Raw genomic sequence first — 22,193 nt, 5'->3', positions numbered from 1 at the left:
AAACAGCACATGAAAAGATGGGAGTTGCCTTACCAAGTGGGTGAGTCAGTGGCCTTATTAGCACAGACCCCCCCAATTGTAAGGCAATTCTCATCTTTTCATGTGCTGTAATATATACATTGCTTACTGTATTTTTCACGCCATGCATCTGATGAAGTGTGTTTTAGCCCACGAAAGCTTATGCTCAAATAAATTTGTTATTCTCTAAGGTGCCACAAGGACTCCTCGTTGTTTTTGCTGATAACATTTAGTGTCTTATGATTTATAGGAGAAAGTTTGGGGAGTGAGTCAGACGACATACACATCTGTGGCTTTTTTAAAAGCAGATTCACAAGAGTTCCTCACACAGCAGGCTGTAGATTATGTCTCTTATTTTAATGTTGTACTTTTAACTAATGGATTGGTACTCATCTGGACCTATTGACATAGCAGATATTGATTGTCCTTGAAAATCATAGAAATGCCTTCAAAAGGGCCCTAGTTAAGTCCCAAAGGCTTAGCTCATAGTGTATATGTGGGAGACCTGATTCAGTAACACAAAAGCTCTGTAATCTGTAAGCAGGTGGCTTCCTTCATAGTCCCCAAAAGCAAGATTTTCAAAGGAATGTAGGTGCCTAAAGATGCAAATATGCACTTTTGTAAATTCCACTAGGAATTTGGTGCCTAAGGCTCATTGACTTTCATTTGAGTTAGACACCTAACTCACTTTAGTGTAGGGCTACTCTACAGCCATCTGTATGTCAGTCAGGGTAAGACTGAAGACATGTGATACCTGTGCCAGTGGAAGGCCCTAGTGTAGTTGCAATTATACTGACAAAACTCTGCTTTTTCCAGTCTAGTGTGTTTGTCTCATGGTGGATGGTTTGCTGATATCGTTACATCCACACTGGGAGTACTTTGCGGGTATAGTGTACCAGTATTCCTATTCCAGTAAGACCTGTTCTTAGACACTCTTGAAAAATCCCAAGAGACACTGATCTGCAGCTTTAGGCCCCTGAATACCTTTTGTTTATCTGTCCGCAAGTGCACATAGCATTCAGAGAGCACATTCACGGGGTTGGGTTTATATGGAGAGCTGGTTGAATACTGGCTTTTCAGTTAACACGGAATTCCAAAAAAATAAAAATAATAATGCATTTTGGATGAACCTGAGAATAAAATGTTTAATTTTATTTTAATTTCACTAGTTTCAGGTCAAACAAAACATTTTATTTGACCTGAACCAAAATGTTTTCTTTTGGTTTTTGACTTTTTTTTTTTTTTTTTTTTAATGTTTTAAATTTTTATGTGGCAAAAGGATAGTAATCCAGTCTGAGACACTGCCTCAGGGCAAAAGTTACTTTGTTGAGGGGGAGAGGACATGAAAGATGTCATGAAAGAGTTCCTTCTTCTCACTATAAACAAATTAAACAGAAAGCCTTTGTTGTGACATGAGACAGGCTGAAGGGTATCCAAGGATTCGTATACTTTTACAAATACACAAGCATTTCAAAGAGATTTTTGTGGCTGTTTTTTTAAAGTTTCACAAGCCATTCAACAGTGACTTATACAAAATGGACTGAAATGTCTTTTGGTCAGCTAGTCAGTAACTGGAACAACGACGCACTAAACCAACCCAGTTAGGAAAATTTGGTTTAAAAATGGCTACAATTTTTATATAGCCATCTCAATAGGAAAAAGAATAGAATTGTGTTTTAAAATTTCTTAAACTAGCTCCAATTTTGCAACTGTTGTAAATTTGAAAAATAGGTACACTTGGAAGAAAAACATTTTGCTGTGAACAGTTCAGCTAGTTCTCCTCACATAGGGAACGGGAGAGGCTGTGTGTAAAAGCACTCCAAATTACACTGGTCTACAATTTTTGAGAAGTCGTCTGCTTCAGAGATAAAATGTGCTAATTATTATGTATTTTGATGTGCTGAATTCAAATATGGCAATTAAAACAATTGATTGGCTACTGTTTCTAAGATATTTAAGTTTCTACATTTTATGTCTATGTATATTGTGTAGATAGTAGAGTTTTTAATAATAAATTGTAAACCTAGGTCTTTTAATGTGTTTATGGTCGCTTTACATGATAATATTTCACCTGTCCTGTTTATGTAACATTTTAAAAATAAATATAAATAAAATTTATTATGAAACAAAAAGGCAAAAAATTATTATGTACATAGTTTAGTCCTATTCAGTGTCTACTCGGTGCTTCTTGGCTTGTCTCTTGTATTCATTAAATGGAGCATCTCTTGTCACTGTCCAGCAATAGTCTGCAAGCATTGATGGGCTCCATTTGCCCTGATAGCGTTTCTCCATTGTTGCAATGTCCTGGTGAAATCGCTCGCCGTGCTCGTCGCTCACTGCTCCGCAGTTCGGTGGAAAAAAATCTAGATGAGAGTGCAAAAAATGTATCTTTAGTGACATGTTGCAACCAAGGCTTTTGTATGCCTTGAGGAGGTTTTCCACCAACAACCTGTAGTTGTCTGCCTTGTTGTTTCTGAGAAAATTTATTGCCACTAACTGGAAGGCTTTTCATGCCGTCTTTTCCTTGCCACGCAGTGCATGGTCAAATGCATCATCTTGAAGAAGTTCACGAATCTGAGGACCAACAAAGACACCTTCCTTTATCTTAGCTTCAATTAACCTTGGAAATTTTCCACGGAGGTACTTGAAAGCTGCTTGTGTTTTGTCAATGGCCTTGACAAAGTTCTTCATCAGACCCAGCTTGATGTGTAAGGGTGGTAACAAAATCTTCCTTGATTCAACAAGGTGGATGCTGAACACTTTTCCTCCCAGGCTCCAATGACTCTCGGAGTGGCCAATCTTTCTTGATGTAGTGGGAATCTCTTCCACAACTATCCCATTCGCAGAGAAAACAGCAGTACTTTGTGTATCCAGTCTGCAGACCAAGCAAGAGAGCAACAACCTTCAAATGGCCACAAAGCTGCCACTGATGTTGGTCATAGTTTATGCACCTCAAAAGTTGTTTCATGTTGTCATAGGTTTCCTTCATATGGACTGCATGACCAACTGGAATTGATGGCAAAACATTGCCATTATGCAGTAAAACAGCTTTAAGACTCGTCTTCGATGACTCAATGAACAGTCTCCACTCATCTGGATCGTGAACGATGTTGAGGGCTGCCATCGCACCATCGATGTTGTTGCAGGCTACAAGATCACCTTCCATGAAGAAGAATGGGACAAGATCCTTTTGACGATCATGGAACATGGAAACCCTAACATCACCTGCCAGGAGATTCCACTGCTGTAGTCTGGAGCCCAAGAGCTCTGCCTTACTCTTGGGTAGTTCCAAATCCCTGACAAGGTCATTCAGTTCACCTTGTGTTAGGAGGTGTGGTTCAGAGGAGGAGGATGGGAGAAAATGTGGGTCCTGTGACATTGATGGTTCAGGATCAGAAGTTTCATCCTCTTCCGCGTCTGACTCAAGTGAGAATGATTCTGGTGCATCAAGAACCAGCAGTCTTTCTCCGTGGGGTACTGGGCATATAGCTGATGGAATGTTTGGATAATGCCCAGTCCACTTTTTCTTCTTTGACACACCTTTCCCAACTGGAGGCACCATGCAGAAGTAACAATTGCTGGTCTGATCTGTTGGCTCTCTCCAAATCATTGGCACTGCAAAAGGCATTGATTTCCTTTTCCTGTTCAACCACTGGCGAAGATTTGTTGCACAAGTGTTGCAGCATATGTGTCGGGCCCACCTCTTGTCCTGATCTCCAATTTTGCAGCCAAAATAAAGGTGATAGGCTTTCTTAACCATAGTGGTTATACTGCGCTTTTGTGATGCAAAAGTCACTTCACCACAAACATAGCAGAAGTTATCTGCACTGTTCACACAAGTATGAGGCATCTCTGCTCACTTTGGCTAAACAGAAATGTGTCCCTTTGCAAAATCAAACACTGACAAATAAGAGAGCACGACACTGTATGATTTCTAGAGCTGATATAGGGCAATTTGTTCAGCAGAGTGATGTAAGCTTCGTTATGATTGCATCATCCGTGACTTCTAGGAATAACATGATGCAATTCATATCATGTATGACGCAATACCAGCTTCAAATTGCATCATTCATTGTTTTGCCTAAAAAGCAAGTACTGTCCAAACCCAGTCATAGATTTATTCATAGATCCAGTCAAAGATGTATTTTAGTCATTTCTGGTTTAAATTGAGATCCCTTCCCTTTATAACTCACTTATCCTCCGCCATTCCCAAGTCAAGGGTTGTATATACTGACCCAATAGCATACCTTGAAAACTAGAGCCAATCAACAATTTTAAGCATCATTTTCGTTCTCAGTGACCCAGAATTAGTAATGTTTGACTACATTTATTTCAGAAGCATTTTGGCTGTAGAGCAGTGTTATTAGTCAGTATGTAATTACCTAGCTGTACTAATTTGCGCTCCTCTGCAGTGCATGCTAGGTGAAATTCACCCTATGCAAAGGGCTAGTACAGGGGCTATGCACTCTTTAAGTTCCACATAAATGTTAGTGTGTGGTTTCAGTGGCGCTTAAGTGAAACCTGGGCCTTGTATTGGCCCTTTGCACAGTGTTGAATTTCACCCTGAGAGATTCTGTGACAAAAGGCACTAGGCAAAGTGCTAAATATACACTTTGCTTAAGCTGGACACATTTAACTGGAAAACCTGCTTTTTTCAGGACATCTTTTAGGGAAGCTGTAGCAGCAACTGCTGCTCAGTGTTGAGACTAATTCCACTTCACTGGTTTAAGGTGTTCTACCTAACCTAAAGCACTTCTGTTGAGGCCTAGTTCTGTGGACATCTTAAATGCAGTATATTTCTTGATTTTATTCTTGGTAAAAGTTAATAACTCTATTATAAATAGTTAAAATTTGAGGGTTGGCAGTGATTACGTAACTTGCATTGAGGGCAATATTGTCTAGTGGTCTGGATTTTAATGCTGAAACTGGCTTGCTATTTAAATTTTGGCACTAAATTCTCTAAGCTTCAGTTTTCCAATCTGTTAAATGGAAGCAAAGCCATTACTTCACTTCATAGGAGTATTCTGAGGCAAAATTAAGTAGCATTCGCACAGTGTGCTCTTAAAAACAAACAGTGAGGACTAGAATTAGACCTCCTCATTCCCAGTCATTCTTCTAGATCTGGGGCTGTCAGGTTTTTTTGTTTTTGTTTTTACACATTACAGCTCTATTTACCACACAAGGTTGAGAATCCCTGTTCTAGCATATTTGCAAGTATACCACCAGTCGGTATGTGGAGTTTATATTCAAATACCAACACTTCATTCAGAACTGGCATTCCCTTAATGACTTTGGTGAAGCTTAGTGCTTGTAAATGTGAATCTGAATATGGAGGCTCTGGCATATTATGGCCATCCCGTGTCTACAAGGTTCTGTTTGGCAATATACAGATAATGAGTAATTTAAATATTTCTTGTTTCAAGAGCACTTATCAGACATCAGAAACAATTCTGTATTACTATTTGTGCTATTAAACGTCACTGTATGGCATTCTCTAATTCCACACAACCCCCACCTACAAGAAGTTAAAGTTTTAAAAGCATCCTTGATGCAATTTGTGGGAGAAAGGCAATGAAACATGGACAAAAATTCATAGTACCGCAGAATATTCAGTATCTCTTCCCCGTAGCCAACTACAACCCACATACCCTTTTATAGCATTTTATGGTATTATATAGTCAAGATTTGAATAAATCTGTGTTCAATAAATGTATTCTTTTATTAGGTTTATCCCTTAATCAAATATTCATTTATGTGGGCTTCATTCTATTAAAAAATGAAATTATACAAAGGTGAACAAATCTGTAGAGTTACAGTAGTTTAAAGCTTAATCTCATTCTCTAGGGGTAATATTGACAATATAAAAAGTGCATAAATGATATTCTGTAACACTGAAAAATGCTTATGAGCCCCCTGTGCATGTTATACTGTTTTACAACCTACAGTGAAATGCATGACTCGCTTAATAAGCAAGACCTTTAGAAAGCTTCCCCACACCTCCTGCAATGTATAACATAAGTAAAGATCTCACAGTTTCTATGTGAGCCAAATCCTATATTAATTATTGTAATTTTCCTGTAGGATTATGTTTTCTTTCCTAACAGAGTGGTCATTTCAAGGTATGTGTATCTCTCTTTTTTCCACAACATAATCTTGAAGCCTTAATTTATATTAAAACAGAACAAAATCTACAGGCAGTAGTTACCATTTCCATATATATTCACATTTCATACTTAATTTATCCCTCTTTTTTCTGCAAGCCCATTTATTCTGGTCCTTCTCCTTCCCCCACCCCCAAACAAGTGTGCAAAGTCTGACATTTTCAGCCTACTGTTCTTGACAGTGGTCCTTTAAGAAAAATGAGGGAGGCAAACAAGCACAGAATCATCTTCCCATCAAACACTTTTCTCTGCTGGATTTTTCATGAATTTTGCTTATCATAGGACATGTCCCTTTTCTGTTTCCCTAACCCCACCCCTGTTGTGGTTTGCACATCCTTGTGGAGAGGGCTGGCAACATGTACCTAAAATGCAATTTTTTTAAATGAGTTAAAGAAGTCAAGGGCAAGTCTACCATACATTGAATACAAGATATACAGGTGTTAGATTTGAACACACAGCAAGACAGAGTTGTAGTTAGCACTGAGGTAAGATTCAAGCTTCTACTGAAGCTTCTTCTCTGATTAAAATGTTCACATCTCCTTCCTAAGAACTGAAGATGAATAGAACATAGAATATTGTGGACGGGGAAGCTTTTCTGCTGAAAAAAATCATTTTCTTTCCCCAGTTCTCCATAAAGTAAAAAACAAAATAAAACAAAACCAACTCTCTCTTTCACCTGCACCCAAAAAATGTTCCATATGAAATGTCCAATTAACATGCAGGTTAAGAGTAGTGGTATAGTTATTTTAAAAAAACTGAATTATATTTTACTCAAAAGAACTCTTTAATAATGTATGAGAATTGTAAGCTCCTAGCTGGTGACTAGCAAACAAGCTGCTTTGGTTCAGAAGTCACATGAGATGCATATAACTTTTGCTATCCTTATATCAAGTGTAGGCTTAGTTTCTGATGCTTTTGTTACAATACATGGAAGAGATCATCTGACACTTTAATAATTGAACCATTACAGTATTTTTTTCAGAAAAATTATTCTTGTAACATTACAAAATTAAGTAGTACAAATTAACCACTGGAATCCTTACTCAGGGCTGAAAATACCTGAAAACCAGGGCTGAAAACACCAGTGGATCCACTGACTGTCTAAAAGGAGTTCTTGGCGTGGGGGGAGGTGCTTGGACTAATTTAGCAGAACAGAGGGGTATCATGTGTCTGCCTGGGGAAGCTACCACTATGTAGGGGTCTCACAAAACAAAAAGTTCCGTTGAACATGAAGGAAATGACAGACACACTAATTTTTTTTAACTCTACTCACAGTTTAAGGAACCCTGCAGAAACGACCAATGCAACCAGAGTGAAAAGACTGCTTTATGGGAACAGGCATGAATGAGACAAAGGAGGATACATATAGAATAGATAAAATGAGGCTTGGGCAGGAGACGGAAGATATTTGAGAGCCTGCTGGGCAGTAGTAGAAATATTAGGGCTCTATTAAATGAGAGTCAAGGTGCCAGTCTCAAAGTGCCGGATCTGATTCCCTCATTCCCACCCCCCCACCCCCCAACACACTTTCACAGGGCTTGGCCTGTTCTTACTGAAGCTCTGGCATTGACTTCAGTGGGAGTAGGACTGTGGGACTCAGTCCCGCAAGGCATTGAACTTCTCTCTTATGAGATGCTGAGTATCATCAACCACCACTGAATGCAACTGGTTTCAGTGGGAGTGTAGGATGCACCTTGAGGCAGAATTCAGTACAGTGACAAAGTGGTGGACTAAACTGATTTTTTTTTTTAAACTGGGCTGGTTTCTGTTTGTCACAGAGGCTTGATTTTACAATTGTCTTTCACATATTGGGATACTAAAAAAATAACTGTTGGGTTCCAGCAGATTTATTAATAAATAATATACGGCAAAATAAATTCTAAAGTTAAATAGGCCTTTATCTTTGCAAAATGTATAAAGAAGCAAGAAATTATTGATGTTTATTGACAGTCCTCCTGTTAAATATATTCCTGGCTTTTTCAAAAACAAAAATTACAGTAGCATTGTGTCACCTTGCCCTTGTACTTTATGGTGTATTTCTCAATATATTTTTTTAAATTACAGAAAGGTCAGTTCCCCAATACTGTCATCTGCTTACTTAAATTTAGGGCCTTCATACTTTTTATGTTGGTTCACCTGGTATTAATCTGTTTATAAAAAGCTAAGATAATGTGCTTTGATGATTGTATCAATATCCCCCAACAATGAAATACAGTCATACAAAAGTTAACTAAGGTATAAACATGCAAAAGGAGAAGTCTCCCTGCGATCATAAAATCATGTTATTTTCTGTTCAGCAGTTCATGTTACTGCTGTTCATGCTAATTAATTAAAGGAGCTGTTGCTGTAATGTGCAAACAGGGAATCTGAGAAACTGAGAGGGCTTTTAGGTCTCTGAGTGAAGTTAAGTCAATCTGGGTGCGGGCAATCAAATGTAATGAAATCACTTGTCAGTGCTAAGCTTGCAAAAACTGTGAAGTTTGACTAGGGAGTAAAAGGATTATAATTAGATTTCCAATAGGATAATAACTAAATGGCAGAAAGCAGTAAAGAGAAAATATTACTTTGTTAGCTAATGGTGCTGCTGTTCAGTTTTAGTTTTTATCAGCACACTTGTAGTTGTGCTAATTTAATTTGCTTTTATCAGCAAAAATGCACTACTCAAATGGTACTTGAATGTCATTTGCAAAAATCATTGATCTGAAGGTGCACTTAATGACACCCAGTATGTTTATTTTATGTGAAACGGAGATTGGTTGATAAAAAGGTTGACGTGCTATCTTTCTGGCCCACAAGTAAGTTATGGAAAGAGGAATGGAATGGTATTTGTGTGCATGCATCGCCCTTTCCTTCACCATTCAACTATACAGTGGACATCACCATAAGAGCGACTATTATTTTTTTATTTTGTCAGCTGAAAAGATTTATCCGGCTTAAGCCATACATTTAGGCTGATAGACTAAACATTTAGGAGGATTGTGGGTATAATGATTGAGAAAGTTACATATAGGGGTCAGACTATCGGGACAAAATTTCAGATCAATTAACATAGAGAAAAGGAACCAACTAAACTGAGAAGATTTATAATGCATATCAGAATCCTAGTACATGAACAGCTTGCATTAATAAAATCATTTTAAGAAATGAGCATAAAATATGATGTGACTTAATTACTGTGAAAGGTGGTCATGCAATATTTTTGTAATTCTCATTTAAACCTTCTTAAGGAGATACTGGCAGTGGAACTAATTGAATTTCAAAGGAAAGGCACTGTGTGAATGATAGATTTCTCTCCAACAGAGCTATTGACAACAGAAAAAGAAAAGTCCTCACTGATGCCAAAGATTTTTGCTATGAGCTGTAGATATTTTTTGGAAATAGCTTTGTATTAGGGATGCATGAATTGTTACCCCCACAAACAAAGCAAGCAAATGAAGATGGTGATGGAGAATATATTTAAATTGTTAAAGACTAAAGGGCAGTTTTAGCTGCCAAGTTTTGTAAAAGTGTAATCAAAAGAAAATGGAAAAAGATAATACAATATCAACATAGAGTAAAAGGATATGGGACACAGAGTTACATAGCAGAATTGCAGTGAAAGCCAAAACAAACCTTAATACTGTATTAGCTAGAGAGGGCTTCGTAATAGCCATTTTACAAGCTCATTGTGGGTTTGTAAGAGTACTATCTAAGCTCACAGCACTTTTAAGTATGAACAGAATTGTCTGGAAAGGCTCCATGGCAGTCATTTGTTACTGGTGATAAACTATGTTTAAGATGAATTCTGATAATATTTCTACTCTTATTTCGCTGCATGACGGAAAGAAAACCTTTTTTGTGCTTGGACCTAACCTTCTGTTAGAGCTGAAATTGTGATTCTGTGGTGTTGTTAATACTAGACATTGTGTGCACCAACATACAAAAAGATTCTTGGACTCTAGCATTTGCAAAATTCCAAAATAATTCTAGCAGGACATTTAGCTTCATCAATGTTAACCACTATGCTTATGAAGAATGGAATTTTACATAATTTTGTGGACCCATTTTAAATAATAAAAGAACATTAACTTGAACAATATTAGATGAAGACAATAATTTGCCCAGTTAAGAGTTTCTGATAGATTTACAACTAAAATATACAGAGTCCTATTTTATGCAGTCATTTTTATATTTATAGGGGAGCACCAAACTGGGGAATGTTCAACCTAGCGCCTGAACATCCAGCCTCCCATTCTCAAATTCTATCATTTAGGGCAGGGATGAGCAAACTTTTTGGCCTGAGGGCCACATCGGGGTATGGAAATTGTATGGCGGGCTATGAATGCTCATGAAATTGGGGGTAGGGGTGCGGCCTCCAGGTGGGGGTGCAGCCACAAATGATGAGTTCAGGGTGCAGGAGAGGGCTCTGGGTTGGGGCTGGGGATGAGGCATTTGGGGTAAAGGAGGGGGCTCTAGGCTGGGACCAAGGGGTTCAGAGGGGGATCAGGGGCGTGGGTGAGGGCTCAGGGCGGTGCTTAGCACAAGCAGCTCCAGGAAGCATGTCCCCCCTCTGGCTCCTATGAGGAGCCGTGGCCAGGTGACTCTGCATGCTGCCCCATCTGCAGGCACCACGCCATCTGTAGGCACCACCCCTGCAGCTCCCATTGGCCAGGAAATGTGGCCAATGGGAGCTGCGGGGGCAGTGCCTGCAGACAAGGCAGTGCGTACTACGTAGGAGCCAGAGGGGAATCATGCTGGCTGCTTCCTGGGAACCGCGTGGAGCGGGGCGAGCCCCCCAACCCTGCTCCTCAGCAGGAGCTGAGGGCCAGGTGTTGCCTGCAGGCTGTAGTTTGTCCATCCCTGATTTAGGGCCTGATCCAAAGCGTACTTGCCCCGCCCATTTGAAAATGTTTGCTTTTTCTTCAATTAAATATGGAAATTTACTTCCTTTTCTGATAGGATTCAATCACACCTTTGGTTCATACCTCCATTGTGTGAACAACAATGATGTCAGTGCTTTGGGGTTTCGTAAAGATGATTTAAGTATATTTTTAGTTTGCCAAATTTAAGTGGGAAGATCCTAACTATTTATTTATTTCTTATTATTTTATCTAACTTCCACATTTCAATACTTACTGCAAAACCATAATCATTTATATGTAATTATGATTTTTCCACATTTAGTAGGTTACTGAAATTATCATTCGAAATACAAAACTAGTAATCAAAATGTCAAGTAAATCATTTTAAAGAATATTGTAGGCAGAACTGGTAGCACTGGCTATTATTAAGGTTGCATGACACTTTCGATTAGAAGACCCAGAAAAGGTTGCTTATACCTTTGCCAAGCTTTAACTGTTTCAGCTGAAATTTTCCATGCTGGATGTTTGCCTCAGAATGTGTTTGTCTGAGAAAATGTCACCCAAAATATTTACACCATTTCCAAGAACAAGGCTAGGAAAAAAATCATTGTTTTGCCTATTATTTGGGTAACCTTTTATTTGAATAGCTCTAGAATTCTGCTACTTTGCAACAGAGACTTGAAATTCAACAGGGGATGACCTTTGTGTCAAGAATATGCCATGGGTTCAGAAACGGACTGATGAAGATGGGGGAGAGAAACTGAGAGTATGTCTACACTGCATCTGGGAGTGTGCCTCCCAGCTCAGGTAAAAGACACCATCTAGTTCTGCTCTGGTATGCTAAGAACAGCAGTGTAGATGTTGTGTAGAAGCCTGTCTGAGCTCAGGTGACTAGACAGTGCCACAACATCCATACTATTATTTTTAGCACACTAGCTTGAGCAGAGCTGGCATATGTCTGTCTACCCAGGTTCAGAAGAACGGTCCCAGCGACAGTGTAGACATACCATGAGAGGGAAAACACAGTGTGTGTGTAAAGACATTTGGGTACACATATAAAATATGTAAAGACACTATTCTTTGTAATAATTTTGGCATTTGGGCTTAGCTATGTTTGCACTTCTAGTGATGATTTTAAATATATACAGTATGTGTATATTTGTGTACATAATACACACACACACACACAAAACCCTGTGATTTTGACATGCGGGTAAATAGAGGGACTAAAACTATCTCAAAAGATGTGCAATTCTAAAAGGCATGTAAAATCACAAGACATTACATCTTTTGGATTAAACCTACATATGTGCTAGTTTGGCAGTTAAGTATGAGATTTGCTTACACTGGATTAAAACTAATTTAATACCTGCACATCTAATTTTACTGTGTTTTTTAAACTGTTTCTAGATTAAACAAAAAATGAACTAACAGACTGTTTTGCGATTTCTGCATTTGTCATCAGGCATGAAAAATTAGATCAAGCTGATGCTGCATTGAATCTCATTTCTCTGGAATACCACAAATTATAGATTTTTAAATAACAGCGTGAAGTATACTGCACCTTGCATTGCTGCACTGTCATGTTGAGTTCCATTGTGTTCTATTTCCATGTCTGGGATTCCAGCTTCTGAAAAATGTGACACTTAAGATTAATGTCTTTGTCCTTCCTTGATGCAGCTTTAGAAAAATACTTATTGCAAACCAGGATGATCTTTAACTTACACTAGTCCTGCATAAAACATTGGCATTTCACAGAATTTCCAGTAGTAAATTGTTTATCAAATGTGAAAAAGGATTGCCAGTCTTATAGTGAATTATTTTTAACATACTTCACACATTCTTTGGTGATACGATAGTAATCAGCATATGTTATTAATATGTCAGTGAAATTCTCTTTTGGAGTACTGGTGCCATCTCTCGCATGAAAAAAATGGAAATTCAGATGGGGAAAATACTAAACTAAATTGCCCCATCCTAGCAGCATACTTGCAAAGCAAAATATTAGATAGGGCAGCCAATGCCGTTGAGAGTGTCAAATGGTATGATCTGAAGCCACTGTACACTGTTACCTCCTTGCCCTAATTGTATGTTATGATAATGTCTTTAAAATATTCCCCTAAAGAAGACTAGCAGTATATATTTGTTATAGTTATTTAAATGTTTTTTCTCAAGCTTGTGTTAACCCTCTACTCTGTGTGTGTATACATATATATATATATATATATATATATATATATATATATATATGTGTATATATATATATATATGTGTATATGTGTACACACACACACACACTTCAAGCAGAAATTGTACAAGATTTCTTTCCAAGTCTTTTCTAAGAATGCTTTAGGTCCCATAGCAAAATTATATATTTTTAATAATTTGAAATGTGAAGCACTTCCAAATCTCTGAAAGGAAACTCCCACCAAACTGATTGTGTTCTTATTCCCAAGTTAGGAGAGATGTTCTAACGATGTAACACACACACATATACATGTCTGAACCATAGTTTAATGCTGATAATGTCTTTGTAGGCAGTGTTTGTGGGTGCTTTGGGGCTCAAACACCCAGGAGTGTTGGGATAACAGATGCCACTATACCATTCAATGCCATCAAGGATTAACATGAGGAGTATGTGATTTGAATTCATGCCCTCCCCCATCCTGTGGAAACATCTGTTTTCCCTTTATAATACAGCACTTAGAAACTTTGGCAGAGCCCATTTAAAAGGGACCTGCAAATATAGTTTAAGGAGTCATACAACTTTAGAATTTTGTGCTAAATGCCCCAATAACTATTTTGCTAGTTTAAACTTACCTTTATTTTTTCCTCCTTTAGGTCTGTGACATCCAGACTTCCAGTACTTGTTTGGTACTATGGACTAGCATGCACTCAGCTGGTTACATCCCAACCACCACTAACCCTCACTAGGGACCAGTGCAGGTCTACAGAAGAAGGTAAATTCCATACTTGTATAGTGTTGCAAAGATTTTAATATTTTTATCATATATATATAAATGTTTACCAAAAAAAATCACAAATGACTGTAGCCAAATGGGCTTTCCTTGCCCTTACTGGTATTTGTATGAGCCCGATGTCACCAGCAGAGTGTATGCTGGTGCATCGCACAGAGAGAGAGTCACTGGGTCTGAATGTCAAGGATCTGAAGGAATAAATAAGAACAAAGGCTGCGTTTTAAACTAGCAATAATCTGAATGTCCTCCTTTCCCAATTATCTGGGGCATTCAGTACATATTTCTAAAGGGTTTTATTAACCTTTTAAAATATACGCTGTATGTTCATAAAACAACAAACTCATCTGTAACTAACAACAGTATCTGTTACAGGGAGAGACCATCAGAGTTAATTTAAAAACAAAATTCTTCACAATCACCCTTCAAATGTTATGGGCATAAAATTGTATGTGCCATTAAATTGTGGTGTTGGGTGCTAATGAGCTACCTGATTTGCCAGTGAAATCAGATTAACATCTAAATACCAGCATTTTTGCTTCTTGCAGGTGTTAATGTTAACTATAGACATCTACCTGATAGCAAATTAAGTAGTTGTCTAAATGTCTAAAGGAGCACAATTAATTGTAGATTTAACTATATGCTGATAAAATTAGTGGAGTACTGACAACCCTGACATGATTTTCAGAAATGCTGAGCATCTACAAATTCCAGTGAAGTCAATGGGAGCTGCAGATCCTTGGCACCTCTGAAAAAAATCAAGCAAATGGATCTTAGGTTATATCAAGATTCAATTTACTCCAACACAGTCATCAGTTGACTGGCTGTGTAAACCTTTTGCTACAGAACCTGAAACCAAGTGAAAACACAGAAACAGAAGTGCTAATTTTTGTTCAGATCTCTTTAGACTCAATATTTTTTAATATCACTTGATAGAACTTGTTGTCCTTGGTTATTCATACATTTCTGGAAATTAAGTTGTGTGGTTTTATTTTACAATACTTGAGATGGCTGTGAACCTAAACAGTCACAAAGATTTATGCAATGTAGGGCTTGTCTACACTGGCACTTTACAGCGCTGCAACTTTCTCACTCAGGGGTGTAAAAAACACCCCTCTCAGCGCTGCAAGTTTCAGTGCTGTAACTTGTGAGTATAGACAGTGCACCAGCACTGGGAGCTTTGCCCCTCGTGGAGGTGGTTTCTTTAGAGTGCTGGGAGAGCTCTCTCCCAGTGCTCTGCCGTGACTACACAAGCCACATTAAAGTGCTGCCGTGGCAGCGTTTTAATGTTGACAGTGTAGACAAGCCCGTAGTAAGCTGAATAAGTCTTCAGTTTGAATGAGTTCATAATGAGTTTGAACAAGTTGAACTTTTGGAATGAAATTCAATTCAACTTTTGAAATGAAACTGAATCTGCACAGATGGGAAAGTCACAGAACCTCATGCAAACTGAAACCAACAAGTTTCACACAGACCCAGCCATCACTGTAACTGGTTTCTAGGGTAATAATGTGTAGTCTTTCTTGGCATTCCTGCATTATTTGTATGTCTGCCCTCCTCTTTCTTTCTAGATCTAGACTTACTTATTTTTTCTTTTTTAATTCATGACCCAGAGCACTTGACTTAAATTTGTTTTTTAATTATTTCTGGACAAGGCTCGTGTTTAAAAACTGACTTTGTTTTTTGCATCTCTAGTGCTATTTTATATTTTCCAGCTAATTAGAACTGATAAACATAATTCTAACTTAATTGTCAAAGTCCAACTAAAACATTACCATTTAACATCCTGAGACCATCACCCGACGTGGCCTGTTTAAGTGCCTGTTCCACTTGTTCTCTCCTCTTTGATTCAAACTCCAGGGCTTCCTGCAATTTTCTCTTTGCTTTTTTCTCTTTCTTCAAGCGCTTTTGAATTGTTGCTGGAAAATAAATGTAGTTCAAAGACTTCATTAAATAGTTCCAAGTAAGCTATAAATAATGCTTTCATAACAAAGATACTTATCAGCTGACATTCAAGCTCTGTGAAGCCAGGAGAGGAAAATATCAGAAATGGGTCTGCTACAAAAATTATAGATCCATATCCAAAATGTGAAAATGTTTGGATCATAAAATTTTAAATGTCCTGATCCCGCTATCCTCAATGAGAGTGAGCATCCCATTGATGGCAGTATACCATTCAGTGTAAGCAAGCATGACAGAATCAGGCTGAGGGACCAGCAGTGAAATTTGGACTAGTTTTGGATTTGCATTTCACAAAGTTTGAGGGAGTTTGGACTTGGAGTTTTGTTTTACACCAATTCTAATAAAAATGTAATTTCCTCAGCAATGACATGTGTCTAGTCTTCCATTCCAACTCTTCTCTTCGTCATTAGTCACCTTCCCCGATGACTGTTTGCTTTCTACATAGAACTCCAATTATATTAGTAATGTATGCAAAGCATGTGTCAGATGCTGGGACCAGTGATATTCACATTGACACACCAGAGCATTTATTTACTGCTTTGACATCCAGTGGTATTTTCCGACATTAAAACGAAATGGAATTTGCTATGTTTGAATTCCCAGGTACTATAAAATCTGGAATGATCAATACTATTATGGAGTTGGGGTGAAACCACATTGAAGCTGGTGGGCATGAGACCATCCTTCATTCACAATAAATGTAAAAGCAGTCAGACTCATTTTGGAGTAAAATGGCTGAAATTGCAGGAGCCACGACCAGGCCCACGACCCTGGGGTTGGGTATTGTTTGATGGAGGCGCCTGTATTTGTGAGCAGAAGCAGCCCAAGATAGGCAGAGAAGGAGAAATCAAGGAAACAATCAGAACAGTAGCAGGAGTTTACTTCTGAGAGAAAGCTCAGAGATAGAGCTTTTTGGGCATAGTGTTAACTGGAAAGAGGCTTGGAACTGTCAGGAAAGAGACTGCCTCCCAGGGCTGCCTGGGTGGGGGGGGAGGGCAAGTGGGGCAATTTGCCCCAGGCTCCGGGCTCCTCAGGGGCCCCCACGAGAGTTTTTCGGGGCCCCTGGAGCGGGGTTCTTCACTCGCTCTGGGGGCCCCAGAAAACTCTCGCGGGGCCTGGGCCCCTGGAGCTTCTTACGCTCCGGGTCTTCGGCGGCAATTTGGCGGCGGGAGGTCCTTCCGCTCCGGGACCCGCCGCCGAAGACCCCAGGCCCCCTGAATCCTCTGGGCGGCCCTGCTGCCTCCTGCTGTTTGAGTCTTACTGTGTTCAGGAAAACAGGCCTTTGTACATTATTTGTGTTTAAATAAATAACAAAACAAATCAGGATTGGATCTAAGAAATATCTGATTCTGTCATCAATTTCTCCTCCTAACAGAAACAACACCAGATCCAGAAGTTTGGTCCAACACTCAGGTCAAAATAGGTAAAAGTATTATAAGAATAATACCTAACTCTTAAATACTGCTTTTTTCATCAGTAGGTCTCAAAGCACTTTACAAAGGAGTTATGTATTATTATCCCCGTTGAACAGATGGGGAAACTGAGGCACAAATAAGTGCAGTGACTTGCCCAAGTTCACCCAGAAGATCAGTGGCAGAGACTAAGGTCTCCTGAGTCCCAGGAGTGTGCACTATCCATTGGAATGCCATTTTCTTTGAAAAGCTCAAAAAATGAAAATGTTTTTCCTGAAATTGCTTCAATATCCTTTATAACAGTTGGGAAGATTAAGACCTAGATTCAGCTACCCTGCTTCAAGGGTAGCCTTCTTCTGCATGCAGTCCTATTGTTTCATTGGGGAGAGGGGTGCTTGTAAAGAACAGTGCTACATGCCTTAAGGAAGGGTGAATCAGTCCCTCAAATATTAACTGAGAGCATTAAATGAGAACAAAAGCCCACAGGTAAGTATAAAAAAGGAAAGTTAAACAGAGGCCTAGATGTTGGGGGGACAAGGAAAATTACATTAGGGTCATAGGAGCAATAAGCAGGAAATCGGTGAGGGAATCATGTCAACAGCTTAGATGCCTACACAAATGGAAGGAGTATGGGGAATAAACAGGAAGAACTTGAAGTATTAATCCAAAAGCTAATTTATTATTTAACTGGCATCAAAGAGACTTGGTGGGATCAGTCTTGTGACTGGAATATTTATATAGAGGGGTATAGCTTGTTCAGGAAAGACCAGCAGGATGGAGTAGGGGAAAATATATATACTTGTTTTGAGGTCCAGCAGTAGGTGAGAGACAGACCAATTGAAGGTCTCTTGGTAAAGGTAGAAGGGGTAAAAAAATAATAGGGGTAATGTCATGGTACGGGTCTACTGTAGACTATCCAGTCAGGAAGGTGTTGTATAAGGAATAATAAAAATATCCAAAATACAAGACCTGATAGTAATGGTGGACTTTAACTACCCAGACATCAGTTGGGAAAGAAATATGGCAAAACACAAACTTTGCAATAAGTTCCTAGAAGGTATTGGGGGGGACTTTTTGTTTCAGAAAGTAGAGGAAGTAACCAGATGGACGGCCATTTTAGGCTTGAGTCTGAGCAGCAGGGAGAAATTGGGAGCAAATATGAAGATGGAGGGCAATTTGAGTGACAGTGACTCTGAAATGATAAATTTCGTGATTCTAAGTAAAGGAAGGAGTGAGAGCAGGAGAATAAGAACAATGGACTTCAAAAAACAGATTCAGAGAACTGATAGGTTAGGTCCCATGAGAAGGAAATGTAAGGGGAAAAGGAGTTCAGGAGGACTGGCAGTTTCTTAAGGAGATATTAAAGGCACATCTGAAAACTGTCCCGATGCGAAGAATAGTAAGAGCTCAATATGGCTCCCTCAGGTGCCCTTTAATGACCTCAAAATGACCTTGGCAAATAGGTCTGAAATCAACAAGATGAATTTCAGTAAAGAAAAGTGCTGTAGGAGGAAAAATCAAATTCACAACTACAAAATGGGGAATAACTGGTTAGGTGGTAGTACTGCTGGAAAGGATTTGGGGGTTATCACAAATTGAATAGGAGTCAACAGTGTGATGCAGTTGTGAAAAAGGCTAATATTCTGGGGTGCATTAAAAGGAGTGTCATATGTAAGACATGGGAAGTCGTCGTTCCACTCTACTCAGCACTGGTGAGGCCTCATCGGGAATACTGTGTCCAATGCTTTAGGAAAGATAGGGACAAACTGGAGAGAGTCCAGAGGAGAGCAACAAAAATTATAAAAAGTTTAGAAAACCTGACCTATGAGCAAAGGTTAAAAAACCTGGGCATGTTCAGTATTGAGAAGAGAACCTGTAAGTCTATAAATATGTTAAGGGCTATTAGAAAGAGGACGGTGATGTTTGCCATGTCCACTGAAGATAGGACAAGAAATAATGGGCTTAATCTGCAGCAAGGGGAATTTAGGAAAAATGTCCTAACTCTAAAGGCTGTTAACCATTGGATTAGGCTTCCAATGGAATCCCCATAATTGTAGGTTTTTAAGAACAGATTGGACAACCACCTGTCATGAATGGTCGAGGTATAGACCTGCTTCAGCAAAGGCGGCTGGACTTGATGACTTCTCAAGGCCACTTCCCACCCTACATTTCTATGATTCATTGTCCCGACCCCTTTCCTTCTCCACCTTCTGCATACTGTAAAGAAAGGAATATTTGGGTGTCGCACGCTTCAGCTGGGTGCTTGTCCCAGTCCCTATTGCTGCTATTGGGAGTGGTGTGAGGCCAGGTTATTAGCTGTCACCTGGTTGATGGAAGAGGGGAAGGAGAGATACAGTCTGCTTTGCATGCATGGTAGCCATTGCAAGGTCCCTGTTTCATCTCTGACTTACCACCTTTTAACAAAAAGGGGACTATGCTGGTTGTCAGTTTTGGGGTCTGGAAGTGACTTTTCCCATATGGTGAAATTGACACAAAGCTGTATGGGTTTTTCATGTTTTCAGGAGGTCTGTTTGGGGCTGGGGGATGTTGAATTACAATTATCATAACTTTGATGGGTTCAGAAGGGTCTAACTGAGGGCCCTAAATCCAGTGGGCTGCTTGTCCGTTGGTTCTGGACACACATGGCATGGCAAAGGCGGAATACATCAATGTCTGCTGCATATTGTGGCTCCCCTCATCTCTCCTACCTCCAGCACGAAGGTGGGTCAGGACCCTAAAACTGAGGGTGCATGGCTTTCACACTCACCCCAGCTTTACAGTCCATCAGGGCCACCGGTGTCCATTGGTTCATACTGGACAACCCTGCCAAGTAGTTTGGGGTGGTTACCCCAGTCAGGTAATAAAGTCACGGCCTCTGCATTTAACCATATTACGGTGTCTTTTTGGTCACTGTTTCCATGTTCACATCAATTGCTCGCTGCAAGTACTTTACCCAACTATCTTTAGCGATCTAGTTAGAGGACAGCCAAAACCAATTTCTTTACGCGTACAAGTAGTCTCCACTGAAATAACTGGCGTACTCAAAGTCAAGCAGCCCAGCCTGCACTGAAAAGTCCTTTCAACTAATTTCATACTACATTTAAAACTGAAGTTATATATTGAAGTTATAGTTCAGATCATCTCAGATGATATATTGCCAATCTCCATCTATCTGGTCTAAGACTGCAATGGAAGGACTTTAGTGCTTTTTAATATTTTAAAATGTAATCAAAATACTTCTTTAAAGTGTAGAGGGAGTGGTTCTATTATCACGTAGACTGTAAAGCTATGGCAGCTTTATGAAGGTATTTAATTCTGTTTATTTTCAGATACAGCAGCATCTTGAGACTACCAAAGCCTGATTCAGTTTCAATCTTTCAGTATTCACATAGGAGCAAATCCTGCCTTCTTACCCCAGTCAGCCATAGAGGTTCCTGCCTGCAGCAAAAGTGCTGCAGTTCCACTACAATGTGGGGAGGGGGACATGATGCTGGGAATTCAGCAATCTCTGTGCACTCTTTTGTGTAACAAAGTCCAGGTCCATGGGAGTTCTTTCTGCACTGATGGAGATGGTCTGGGAGAGGAACAAACCCAAGGCTGATGCATCAGTGATTGTTGGTGAAACTTAGTCCTGTGCTGGAGGCCACCAAAGTCTATACATCACTTCAGTCTCATGTAAGGATTGTGATGGTTTAAATGAACCTTAAGCGATGCACAGATTTTGTGCTGGCCTTTTACATAGGGATGAATTTCACCTTATGAGAATATACCAGGCTTTCTTTCCTTTGGATTGTTGGGGTACAACAAATTGCAGGTCCTCTGCAATTTAATTATCTCTGCCGAGTTTTCTCTCCATTCACTTCTGACTCCTAGAGTTCCCCAGGCCATCTACTCAGGCTTGGCACTGAGAATAGGAGTTGTCCCCATAATCCAGTCTCAACTTCAGGAGAAGCTGCAGATATGCATATAAGGGTAGAATTCTGATATAATCCATGGACAATATTTTAGCACGTTCACTATAACTTCGACTCATTTCATATTGCCCTGTAATGTAGATTCTGAACTTTGGACAAGTCTGCTCTTTTGCAATACCACAGTGAAAAATGTTACACTTAAAGACTCCATATTATAAAACTAACACAATCATGGTACTGTTGTGATTATACTTCATATTACAGCCTTACAAGACCCAGTTTAAGAGCTATATCATGTTTCCCTCCATGATACGACAGGAGAATTAGTAAGGTTATTTGCTTCTGATCTCAGGGAAGGACAGTTTTGGATAAGCATCTTCTCCTCCCAACTGATCCATGGTGTGGCACTGGAGTCATCTGCAAATGAAGTAAACTGACTAGCCTCCCTGTTAGTGTAATAATTACCCCCAAAAGGATGGGCTAGCTCAGAGGGAAGATGATGAAAGAAATTCTGGTGTAAACACATTTTAGAAATGTACTTTCCTTGTGAATCTTTCTCAAAATAAGACTGCTCCTCACTGGTGAAGATAATAGTTGGAAACACAGAATAAATTAAAGCTGCCAGATCAAGAATTCAAGTTAAGAACCCACAGAAGGACTGGTAATAATACATGTGAAAGCCATGGAACTGAATCAGCTCTCAACTAGGGGAGCTGCCAAAATATTTTGTGGCCAGTTATCCTCTAGGAAACAGTCCTACAGTCAGTTTTTTCCGATCTGCCTGAAGAAAAACTTGTTTTACATTAAAACTTAAATCTTTCTTTAACAGTTTGTCCACTACTGTATTATGCTAATCTATGATTGCTAGCTAAGTCCAAGTCACCAGCAGCTCAGAGCAGGCAAAACATAT

At 39.3% G+C, this 22,193-nt stretch overlaps 1 protein-coding gene and 1 long non-coding RNA gene across 7 annotated transcripts in view; one reads left to right on the top strand and one right to left on the bottom strand.

Moving 5' to 3' along the window:
- Positions 1–22,193, bottom strand: part of DACH2 (dachshund family transcription factor 2) — a 497,031-nt gene that overhangs the window by 3,161 nt on the left and 471,677 nt on the right. For all 6 annotated transcript variants that reach the window (XM_034781239.1, XM_034781241.1, XM_034781240.1 and 3 more), the window contains 2 exons: positions 15,771–15,914; positions 12,585–12,650 (listed from right to left, as the gene is read on the bottom strand). In XM_034781239.1, the coding sequence (XP_034637130.1) occupies positions 12,585–12,650; positions 15,771–15,914 (210 nt within the window). The remainder of the gene's footprint in view (positions 1–12,584; positions 12,651–15,770; positions 15,915–22,193) is intronic.
- Positions 13,830–21,244, top strand: LOC117882664. The gene is made up of 3 exons (XR_004647078.1): positions 13,830–13,980; positions 17,333–17,380; positions 20,699–21,244. It is a non-coding gene; the product is annotated as an uncharacterized LOC117882664 (long non-coding RNA).

This window comes from Trachemys scripta, chromosome 9, assembly GCF_013100865.1.
Source record: "Trachemys scripta elegans isolate TJP31775 chromosome 9, CAS_Tse_1.0, whole genome shotgun sequence".
NCBI lineage: Eukaryota > Metazoa > Chordata > Testudines > Emydidae > Trachemys > Trachemys scripta.
The sequence above is the reverse complement of the archived record's forward strand: the minus strand, read 5'-3'. Positions and strand labels throughout refer to the sequence as shown.